Raw genomic sequence first — 12365 nt, 5'->3', positions numbered from 1 at the left:
TGGACTAAGCTTGGAGCAGATCTGAGTGACCGTCAGCCGCCTGTGGCTTCCCCGGGGCCCCTTCCGCTACTACACTGACGTGCCCGCTCTCTCGCAGGTCATGCTCTCAGAGCGGAAGGGCACAGATGAGCTGTACGCCGTGAAGATCCTGAAGAAGGACGTGGTGATTCAAGACGATGACGTGGAATGCACGATGGTGGAGAAGCGGGTGCTGGCCCTGCCCGGGAAGCCGCCCTTCCTGACCCAGCTGCATTCCTGCTTCCAGACCATGGTAACTGCCTGGGGACCTGGGCCACTCCCTCTCCAGCCCTCAGGCTTTGGCCAGAGCTGTCCCGGCAGCGGCCACCCCAAACAGACACCCGGACCCTTCCCCTCCTAGAGACAGGAAGCTGTCAGGGCCCAGGGACAGCCGGCCACGGAGGTTGCGGCTGAGAAGCACTCTCCCCTGAGGCAGATGCTGTTTCAACAAAGATAAAGAACTCAGGCAATTGGTTTTATAACCAAGGGAGCAGGGCCTTCCTCTGGCAGCAAGAGGTGACTTGCGGACAGGAACTCAGGACTCACAATCTGAGATGTACTAGCAGAACTTACAGATGGGGATGAGGGATAAGGTCCTCCTATGTGCCCCTAGAGGGTCACAGTCGGCCCTGTGGACTCTTCAGATAAATGCACGAGTTCACGTTGCAGGTTGCATGGACCTTCTTGGAGGAGGGGTTGCCTGAGAACACAGCCCTCAGAGGACTCCCAGGGCAGGGGACACAGCCTGGGCAGGGACGAGTGAGGTCAGAACCAGGCTCCTAAGAAGAAGGGGGCATCTGTGCACTGTCTGCTATTGACTGTGGTTCTACCTCTATCTGTGAGAATAAGAGATGTCCCTTCAAGCAACTCCTTACCTTTCCCCTGTTCAGACTGAACCTTGGTCTCCATACCTAGGGGGGTACTTGTGGCGATCAGGCAACAATTTGGGGACCCATTCACCTCTCCATGTTCTGCTATGACAGACCCCATTGCCTTGTATCCACATGTCTTATCTCCTCTGCTTTAAGAGTATGACCTTCTCAGAAACGGGACCCAGCTTCCTCAGCTCTATACCTCATCTGTGAGCCTTTCCCAGGTACCAGGCACTGTGGCGGGGCGGGGCAGGGGGCAGGGGAGAGATGAGGCAGAGCGTAAATGCAAAGAGATACAAAGTTAATTCTTGTTTTGGGAGCTTCTAAGGGCCAAAGGCCTAGTGTCTTGAAGATGCTTTAAGGGAGTTTTCAAGATTATTTTGACTCTCTCCAGTTCTCACCCTACATCCTGATTGTAGAGCCCAACCCCTGTGTGAGATGGGACACTATTGCAAGTTGCGTGTACCTTAAAGCTTGGGGCTTGCTCTCTTCTCCAACATCACCAAGTCCTGTGCTCTGCTAAGTTAGACTGAGTCCCTCCAGCCTAGGAAGACGCAGAACTGGGTTTGGGGTGGGTTTTCTCAGTGCAGACCATACGCCAGGCATAGAACTACCTGTTGTGAAAGGGGTAGAGCCAGAGCCCAGCCCCTTCCCTGTTCTAAGTAGTCTCTTGACACATTTGGGGTCAAGATCCCAGCTTTGCCACTTTCTGGCCGAGTGGCCTTGGGAAAATTAGAAAACCTCTTGGTATCAGTCTCCTCATTTGTGAATGAGCTACGTCCAAGGTTGCTATGAGGAGGAAATGAGATTATACATGAGAAACACTTAACACAGTGCTTGGTACCTGGTACACGCTCATAGATGCTGGTTCTTCACTTCACAAGCATTTAGCATTGGCCTTGGCCTGGACCAAGTACTGAGGTATAGTGCTGGGTAAGCTGGGTCCTGTTTCTGAGAAGGTCATGCTCTTAAAGCAAAGTAAACAGACGTGGGGATAGTTACAAAACAATGCAATGGGGGGCTGTGATAGCAGAACTTGGAGAGGTTGTTGCCTGATCGCCACAGGGGCATCTATGTTTTGGGTGCAGGGATGATTTTCTGCTGGGGCCCGTTCCCTGAATCCCAGACAATCTCCCTACCACAGGTCATCAAGGGAAGGAACATTCTAGGCAAATGTGTACAGTATTCCCCTGTGTGGCTTTGGCCCACCAGCCTCTTGTTGGGGTCTGCTGGTGACGAGGGGCTACAAGAACATTGTTCACTCCACTGCAGGCAGGACTAAGCGCTGAAATCGTGTTTGTGAAAGTATAGAGCGGGCACCGCCATGCAGAATGGTCCTGGGTAGCTCAAAGGGGGATTTTGGGTGGTGCACGGATTTTAAATTACATTCTTTTCAGTTCACTTTATGTTCTTCTGAGTACCTCAAAGAGAATGTTTCTGTTTGGTGCTACCATGGCCATTAACATCTTTTTAACACTTGACTTTTTTTTTTTTTTTTGCGGTACGCGGGCCTCTCACTGTTGTGACCTCTCCCATTGCGGAGCACAGGCTCTGGACGCACAGGCTCAGCGGCCATGACTCACGGGCCCAGCCGCTCCGTGGCATATGGGATCTTCCCAGAGCGGGGCGCGAACCCACGTCCCCTGCATCGGCAGGCAGACTCTCAACCACTGCGCCACCAGGGAAGCCCAAACACTTGACTTTTTAACGAAGAGAGAGGACCAAGCTTCAGGTTCTGAGGTTTGGCAAAGAGCAGTTTCTAAGTCGCTGTTTTGCTTTTATTTTCTATATATTTTTACAGATTTCTTTCATTTAGGGCAATATAAAGTCTTTTCATTTTTAAATTTTGAGATATTATAAGACAAATATAGAGAAACCACACACAATTGATGTTTTAATAATGAGTTATTACAGGTTAAGTTCCTCATACCACCATCCAGGTTGAGAAGGAACTTTAGCAGCCACTCTAGAAGCCTCTCTACGTCCCAATCTCAACCTCCCCGCAAATGGTAGCTTGACTTCCTTGCCTGTCTCTATAGTTTTATCACTTAAGTTTTAGCATCCCTTGATAAGACAGTTTACTCTTTCCCATTTGTAGAAATTTGATTTGTCTTTTAATAGGGTGATTTCCCTCTCCATTCCTTCCATCCCTTTCTTTTATCTGCTAAAGATCCTGGGCTGTTTGAGCCACAGCGTTTTCACAGTCTGGATTTTGCTGAGTGCATAGTCATGGGGCCCCTCCACATGTTTCCTCTGTCCTCTGTGTTTTCTGCAAATTGGTAGCTGGACCTAGAGGTTCGGTCAGACCCAGGTTTGACCCCTTTGGCAAGACCATAGATGGCTGTGTGTTTTTTCATCCAAAGTCACATAATGTCCAGTTGTCTCTGTTTTTGTAAAGTGTTGGCAACCAATGATGCTCTGTGCCTAGGTCCATGAATTCATTAAGGATTGTGAGATGGTGATATCCTAATTCTGTCATTCCTTTTTCTTTATTAGTTGGAATTCTTTTATAAAGAGAGACTTCCCTCATCTGTTGCTTGGTCCCCTGGTGATACAGTTCATATAGGAAAGGCAGGATAGATGCGTGACACTTTTTTTTGTTATTTGACAGTTTTCATGAACTGGCTCACTGTTACGCCCCAAAGGTGACAAAAGTTTGCTTTTAAAATAAAATTTTTGAGTAAAAGAATAGAGGCCTTGGGCTTCCCTGGTGGCGCAGTGGTTGAGAGTCCGCCTGCCGATGCAGGGGACGCGAGTTTGTGCCCCGGTCCAGGAAGATCCCACGTGCCACGGAGCGGCTGGGCCCGTGAGCCATGGCCGCTGAGCCTGCGCGTCCGGAGCCTGTGCTCCGCAACGGGAGAGGCCAGAACGGTGAGAGGCCCGCGTACCGCAGAAAAAAAACAAGAGAGAGAGAATAGAGTCCTTGTAAAGAAAAATATTCAGTGAGCAATAATTCACATTACACGGGACTTGGCAAAGATCAGGAAGGGCATACATCTTACAAGTCCAAATCCCTGGTGTTACCTTGGGGAGGTGAGGCCTAAAGGTATTCAGATAGTGACAGAAACAGGATTAGACTAGACTCGTAGACCTCTAGACTCTCTCATTCTCACATCGTTTCTTTTTTTCCGTTGGTGGTTCCCAAACTGACTCGTGGACATCACCACATAAAGGACAGTCTCAGTGGTAAACAGACTGAGTGGTAAACAAGGAGATCTTGTTCTCAAGGCCGGGCTGACTTGGAGCAGCAGTTTTCAATTTTAGCTGGATGTGTTGAGATTGGGGGAACTTGGTCATTTGTGACTAATATTCATTAAGTACAGTGTCTTAATTTGTAATTTACTGTTTTAAACACGACAGAGTAGAGTGGATTTGAGGCTCTTCTTTTAACATTGAGCCTTGGATTTCATTATGCTTTCTGGAATTGGAGAGTAGGGTCTGGATGTGCATGGAAATTGTGCAGCACCCTGGGTCCCCTCCAGGAGTTGTCACCTGCCAGGAAATAGAGATTAAGAACCGAGAGAACATAAAACACAAGAATTGAGTGAATTCGAGTCTTGTATGGGGATGGAGGCCTCCTACTGAAGACCGACCCACGGTCTCACACTCCAGCAAGGCCAGGGACGGAACAGGTTGCTTTCTTGTTGGTGAGGATCAGATGAAATCGTGAACTCATGTTGAGGGGCTGTATTGTTTGGGGGGGAAATGTAACTTTAAATAGCAGAGTTACGCTTGGCTTGGGGAGATACACTCCCTGCCAGCTGAACTCGAGGCCCTTGGGGGGCTGAGCGGGGTTGGCTGAGGGGAGAGCAGAGACCCTCCCATCTCACGTCCACTCAGCAGCAGATGCTCATTGAGTGAAAGGCCCCCACTGAAAATGTTTTTCATTTACTTTTTCTTTTGGCTAAGCACATATATTTTAATTTTACATAAATTTATTTCAAAGACCTAATAATGCCTACTATACGTGAGGCATAAGCCACATCCGTGGCAGCCCTTGCATGGGTCCCGACATCGTCCCAATGTCACAGACGGGCACTGAGGCCATACAGCTAGTACGTTTCAGGGCCAGGACTTGAACCCAGGCAACCTGGCTCCGAGGGCCTTTACACTTAATCACTGCACTATGAGGTCTTTTGAGTGTACGTTACCCGATTTCCACTCTACCTGACACACGTGGGGGCAGAACCGCCAGCAGCCAACCTGTCTCCAGGCTCCAGCAGGGGCCCGGCCACATCCTTCACCTGGTGCTTCCTCCTTCAGCTTTCCCATCCCTGGAGTGGATCTGACTTTCTGTCTGTGCATCTGCCATCCTGTGGGCCTTTGAAAACTCTGTTTCGTTCCACCCTCACAAAACATCTTGGGTGGAAGGGATTATCTGACACCCGACTTGGCAGGTTAATGGATTGAGGAACTGGGATGTAGGGTAGTTTTCCCTGGACACAGCACAGGGTCACAGGCCCACTGAACCCAGAGCCCAAGCTTTTGCTAGCAAATTATGTTGAGTGGCTACCAAAGTGGCCTCAACAGGGATGATCAAAACCACAAAAAGCAGCAGCCTTAGTGTGTCAGCCTGTGTCAGGCACTGTGCTCAGGGCTCTACAGGTAACCTCTCATTTTATCCTGCTGACACTTCGACTGGGTGGGCCCTGTGACTACCCCCAGTGTATAGATAAGGGCGCTGATATTCAGAGAAGTTCGGTAACTTGAGCAATGCCACACACAGTGAGGGGGGTGGCGCTGGCATTTGTTCTGTAAGACTCTAGAACCCCAAACCCCGAAGCCTTGCTATCCTGCCTCTGCCTTACTTCCAGATTCCTTTTTCTAGTTTAGAAATTATCTTCATTGTCATGATCACATTTAATTTTAACAAGAACACCACAAGCACGTATTACTGTCCCCACTTCTGCAAAGGAAACCAACCCTCAGAAATTTGAAATGCCTCAGGTTACACTGTCGGTAAGTGGCAGGTGTCCTCATGCCCCTTCAGGTGTTCTTTTCACTATGAAAGAGTCACCTACTTACCCCACAAGGATGTTGCGATGATTGGAAAGATTTCGTGGTGGGAGTGATTTTCAAATTTAGGGAGCCCTGCCTATAGGTGAAACAAACCATTGTTAACCTGGCTCAGGTGAGCAGGAAGGCCCATGAAGGTGGTCATCGTCTCACGCTCACCTTCTGGAGTTGCATATCCTCTGACCCCCAGACTGGTGCTCCAGGGGTGGAGGCGTCCTGGCTAGAATAGGCAGTATCCCTAAAGCCAGCATCCCTGAAAGTCAGATCATTACTGCCAGTCTACAGGGGGTACTAAGGCTTATTGATTCTGTCAACAAATATTTATTTGTTGACATAAATATGTCAGGACCCAGCTGCATCCCTGTGAGGGTACATCAGTGAACAAAAGAGATAAAGTCCCCTGTTCCTTTGGAATTTACATTCGAATGGAGGAGACAGATAATAAACAATAATAACAAAAAATAAAGGGGGGAGAGATGGATGGATGAAGACAGAGATGCTATTTTTGATTGGATGATCAAGGAAGGTCTTTCTGATAAGGATGACATTTGAGCAGAGACCAGAGCAAATGAGGGAGCGAGGCACGTGGATGTCTAGGGGCAAAGTGTTCTAGACAGCAGGGAGAGTGAGTGTAAACGCCTGAGGCAGTGACATGCTCGGCATATATGAGGAGCAGCAAGGAGGCCAGTGTAGCCTGAGTGGAGCATCATTTTGTGTTTTGTGACCCAGAATTCTTTTATGAATCATCTACCTTTAAAAAATGACAAATTTATTATAACATGCTGCAAATTTGATATGGTTTTTTTGCTAGAGACTTAGAATTTGGAAGATAAAAGATGCTTGATAAAACAAAAATCTTGAAGGTGGTCAGAATAGATAAAAAGGAAAAAGACACCCTACCAATATACAAAACAATTTTTGTCATTCTTAAAATGATACACATTTAATTTCTAAAAACTTGTTTAGAAAAGCAAAGTTACATCAGAAGTATTCTTAGACAACTGGATTTTAAAGACCCTTGAAAAGCATGCATGGCACAATGTTAACAGAAAATGTAAGATATTACATTCTATTTAAGAGATTATTCTAAATGTTTTAAAATTGAATCTGCACACGGAAAAGAATCAGAGACACAGATAAGATAAATCGAAACTTTGATTTGATTTAGGGAGGGGCCAGTGGATAATTGTCTTCATTTTGAATTTATATTATTTCAGGAGAGTCGATGATAAAACAAGTTAAAAGTGTTGAATGTGCCACAAGATGGCAAAAGTTAATACTCAAATACACAGATACAAAAGCCATCAGAAGGGGCTTGAATTTTTAGAGAATTGCTCATTAGAGGAACTGATCTTCAGAGAATGGGGTTTAGGCCAGTTGTTCTAGAAGCACAAAGGGATAAACACCAGCTTCTCAGTCAGATAAATCTGGGTCTGTGATTACTGGCTGTGTGACCTCCAGGAAGTCACTTAACAGATCTGCATATTCGTTTCATCATCTTTAAAGTGACATAAGAAGTGAGGATTAAAAGAGGTGGTGTGGGCTTCCCTGGTGGCGCAGTGGTTGAGAGTCCGCCTGCCGATGCAGGGGACACGGGTTCGTGCCCCTGTCCGGGAAGATCCCACATGCCGTGGAGCGGCTGGGCCCGTGAGCCATGGCTGCTGAGCCTGCGTGTCCGGAGCCTGTGCTCTGCAACGGGAGAGGCTGCAACAGTGAGAGCCCCGCGTACCGCAAAATAATAATAATAAAAAATAAAAGAGGTGGTGTACAAAGTGCAGAACAAACAAAAAGGGAGGCTACCCGCATTATTTGAGCTGGGCTGGAGGGGCACCTGGCTGGAGGGGCACAAAAGGATTATGTTTCCTCCAGCCCTTTTGCAGTTTTTCCCGGGTACAATTGTCAGCCCAGCACATTCATGCAGTTTCCCAACCGCCAGTGGGCACAGGCAGTTAAGTCTCCTAAGCAAAACATCTATTTTAAATGTTTTCTTTTCAATTGAACATATGCACTTCTTTTTTCTTTTTTTTAAAAATAGAATTAGATTTTATGAGTCATTGAAGGACAGGAATTACTTCCTCCCCAAATTTGCTGTTGTAGCCCAGCAGGAACTCAGTTGCAACGCATGCCGGGAGGGGCGTCAACCCAGAATGCAAAAAGGGACAGGGAGGGGGATGAGGATGATTCCACTTGTAGAGGTGGCCCCTGACGACATGTCCATTGAGCACTGAGAGTGTCCAAGTGGTCCTGGTAACTCGGGGTCAACTCTGGGTTGGCAGCAGTATCCAAGGATATAGTTTAATGTAAGGGCGTTGCTGTAGGAAACTCTTGGCCGTAGTCTCAGTTGGCCATGGTTGAGTTGCAGGAAACAGAATACCTCTTCCAAACTAGCTGATGTTAAAAAAAAAAAAAAAAAAAAAAGAATTATTGGAAGAAAAACAACCCAAAGACAAAGATGTACCTGAGCGTCATGAAGATCTAGAAACTGTAACTTCAAAGCTTTCTAGACTGGATCTCTGTTTCTTTTTCCTTGCTTTCTTTGTTTTCCCCCACACACACACCCCCCCCACCCCCGCTCATGGTAACATGGCTTCCCTAGTCCCTCGCAGTTTGCCTATCCACCAAATTCCCCGAATTCCAATTCATACACAGGAAAGAGAATCTGATTGATTCAGCATAGGTCAGTTGTTTTATTCCTAGCCCAATCACCTAGTCATTGGCTACTAATTCAGCAGGAACCTTTAAGAAGGGGGTGTATCTACAGGGAAGGAATAATTGGCGCTCTTGTCAGGTGGGAGACGCCACCTTGAATCCAAGGAGGCCAGCTGGGTTGGAGCAGGACATAGCCTGCTGCTAGCAATGCAAACATGGTATTCAATGCATCCAAGGAGAGGAAGCTGGAGAGAGCTTGATAGGTGTCTGGGCCTCAGGCAACTAAAGCCATCCAAGAATCTTGAGTGCAGGAAAGGACCCAGGAATGCAACCCAGGCATATAGAGCCAGGGTGGGGAGGAATAGACACAGCCTGGTTCTCTCTGCCCTCTGATGGTGGCTTTTGCATATTCATTCAATAATCAGAGGTCCATAGAATTCCAAGGAAGAAGAGAGATGGCCCTAGCCCTTGAGAACTTTGCTCTCTATGTGGAAGGGCAAAGCTTAGAAAGCAGAAAATACAGTTAGAGGAGCATCAAGTTGCTTGATTCTGATAGAGATTCTTAGGCTATAGAATACAGAGGAAAGAAGGTGTCCACACACTCACTTGAGTGAGCCTCTGTGAGTTTGCATGGACCCCATGCATTATCTGTTACATCTTTGCAAACCCATATGGAAGAGAAGCTATTCCTGCCCCTTTAGGAAGGCAGGGGAAGTTTAAGTAACTGATGCAAGGTCTCAGAGTAAGTAAGCGGGATAACCGGCACTTGAACCCAGTACTAGCTCGTGCCACAGCTAAGGCTCTTAACTGCACAGCTTCTTGATAGAAACAGATGGATCTTTGCAGTAAGAGGAACAGTTTACAGACAGGATTGATTCACTGACCAGCTTGGAAAATCACTAAAGATCATTAAATAGATTAACGCTTATGCAACTCACCTTAGAGCAGGGTACGCGCTTAGAGTTGCCCACATTGTTGATTTTCTCTGTCCATGGTATCTTATTAAAAGTGGCAAGTGTCCTCCTGACAGTCACATGGGCATTGTGTCACATCCCACTTTCAGCTGTCTTGGAGGAACAGTGATTATCTCTTTAAATGCCCTGCCCTGTCCAAGGCCTCCCCTGGTGAATTCTGCACATGCAATCCAGCCAGCGTTTTAAATCAGACTATCCTCATATTCACAATCCAAATTTGAAAAATTCTATCCCACCATTTTGCACGCTACGGTGACAGACAGATATTTAATTTTATTTATTTACTGATTGAATATGAGCGGTCACGGAGAAAGGAAATTTAAAGTTAACTGAAGTCGTTTCACGCTTCAGAGACAAGGGCAAGTGTGTAAATGAAAAGTAACCGCAATAACGATGATAATTTGGAAGAAACACTTTGAAAGTTGAGCAGACTGGCTAGTTTGAAGAGAAAGATGGTGAGCTCGCCTTTCGGAGCTTTTAATTGGAGTTGACAGTGGAACACCCACGTAGAAACGTCCTGTAGCCAGCTGGAGCTGACTGGAGCTCAGGAGAAAGGGAGAGGATAGAAATTGAAGTCGAGATTCATCAGCCTAGAGCGATGAGAGTTGATGTTTTCAGCTGTGACAAGTCCTCTTTGGAAAACAGAGCAAGTAGCAGGAACCAAGCTGGACTTGGGGTCCATATTCAATACATACTTTCCGATGTCCATGTAGGAGAGGCCAGCAAGTAGGTCCTGATCCAAACCCACTGCACGTGACTATGAGAAAGATCTGTGAAGCCTTGGAATAATTTTATAGGAAGCGTGGGGAACAAAGTCGGATTTCAGGGCACTATGGGGGGAATAATTATGTCAGAATTGGAGGTAGTGGGTGAGCTGAAGTCCCTCTCATGAAATTTCTCTGAACACATCCTACTTTAGATGATGGCTTTAGTTAGTTGTATATTAACCATGATTCTGAATTCCTATGGAATTAACCAAGATTCTGAATTTTCTGACGGCAAGACCTGTACCTTATCATTTTTGCCCTTTTAACACCTAATACCATGAATTGCAAACATCAATGCTCAATAAAAGTTCTAAAATTCACTTCTCTGCTCAAGATGGGCTCTAGATTGCCATTGGCAGTGTTTTCCAAATTTTGATGTTCCTTGCGTTGGAGTGGGAGATGAAGTACATGGGCAAATTACATTTATTTTAAAAATAAGTCATTTAAGGGATTGATGTACCAAAGCCAGACTGGTGATAGCATGGAGTCAATAGACTCCAGAGAGGCATTTATTTTTTTACAGAGACAATGAATCTCCATTTATGACTTTGGTATGAAGTTTTAAAATTTTTAAATAACTGTGTTTAAGTAAAAAAAAAAAATAAGGTAAGTTAATAAAAAACATTATAAAATAAGTAAATTTTAGCAGATGATTTAGAACAACGTGGTAAAGGTCTTAACGTAAGTGAGATGACTGACGTTTGGGTGGATGGCCTTATGCAGTTCATCATAATCCGATCCCATGTCTTGATCCCATCTCCTCTTTTGTAACTCCAGGCATTCTACTCTCCCTCTACAGGAATAATAGCCGTCAAAGCAGGGGCTTCAGTGCTAGTTATATTTTTAATAATATGCATTAAGATAAACACAAAACTCGAAAGGTAAAAACATAGCCCACCTAAAATGATCTCCCACCCCATTTTGGGAGACATTGCCATTTGGAAGTTTATCTGGTCTCCCCACTTGCCTGGGGGAATCCTTAACATCGGGCACCACAGATCGTTCACAGTAGCATCTCTGGCAGTAGAAGAGCCTGGCGAAGAGTGGGCATCATTAAGTGTTTGCTCGGAAAATGAAAGGACAACAAGATGCCAACCATAATGTTTAATAGCTGAAGAACTGGTGTGCCAACGCCACACTCAGTACAGTTCGAAGATGACAGATGTCAGGGTTGCCCCGAATACAGTGAGTGGTAGAAACAGACCACAGAACGTGGCATTACCCACCGTGGAGCTCTCTCCCTGATGTGGGGATTCTGACTAATGAGTCTGGGGGGGCAAGTTGAGTTCTTCCAAGCAGAAAGCAAGCAACTGAAATCTCTCCCTCACTTTCTTCTCTCTCTGTGGCCGATGCCATCTGCTAGTTTTAAAAATAATTTTTAAAAGCAAGTGTTTTGGTTCTCTTCAATGTGCAGCAAAGACAGATGCTATTTTTAGGCTTGTTTTCTATCAGAAAACCCCCAAAGAACCAGGGGCAGGGTGTGGGCAGTTCTGGCTGACTGTCTCCGCTCTGCCACTAACTTGTAAGCGACCTTTTTGCAAACCTCATATGGCTTGGAGTGGAGGGTTCTGCCTCTCATTAGAGATGTTGAGAGGGTGAAGTAGAGTCGGGCTGAGAAAGTCCTTCGACGTTTCAAAAATGATTGATTAACCTGTACCCGTCCCTTGTGGTCTGCCAGCTTTTTTTGACGTCCCTTCTCTTCTCCCCTGGACTGGAAGCTCCCAGAAGGGAGGACACACCCACACATCCATACAATGTCTGGGTCAGAACCTTACACGGGAAGCTGCATAATATGAGGTTACAAGTGTAGACTCTGAAACCAACCTGCCCGGGGTTCAAATCCTGCCATGGGGAAAAGGTAATGTTTGTCATGTTGGGTTGTTCAGAGATAAATGGGACACAATATGTAAAGCGCTCAGCTTAGTCACATCGTGCTTGCAAGGTGGTAGCTTCGTTTCGTTGTTTTTATTCTAATTATTATACACTCAATACACATTTGATAAATGCACACATGACTGTTATATGTAAGATAAAGTTCTGTGCACTGTAAGGAACACTTTTTTTAGTGG

General features: G+C 46.0%; 1 protein-coding gene across 2 annotated transcripts in view; it reads left to right on the top strand.

The window, feature by feature from the left end:
- Positions 1-12365, top strand: part of PRKCB (protein kinase C beta) — a gene marked incomplete at both ends in the record, with an annotated part of 311977 nt that overhangs the window by 255023 nt on the left and 44589 nt on the right. For both annotated transcript variants that reach the window (XM_082671427.1, XM_082671426.1), the window contains one exon: positions 98-271. In XM_082671427.1, the coding sequence (XP_082527553.1) occupies positions 98-271 (174 nt within the window). The remainder of the gene's footprint in view (positions 1-97; positions 272-12365) is intronic.

This window comes from Grampus griseus, assembly GCF_964374135.1.
Source record: "Grampus griseus genome assembly, chromosome: 14".
NCBI lineage: Eukaryota > Metazoa > Chordata > Mammalia > Artiodactyla > Delphinidae > Grampus > Grampus griseus.
The sequence above is the reverse complement of the archived record's forward strand: the minus strand, read 5'-3'. Positions and strand labels throughout refer to the sequence as shown.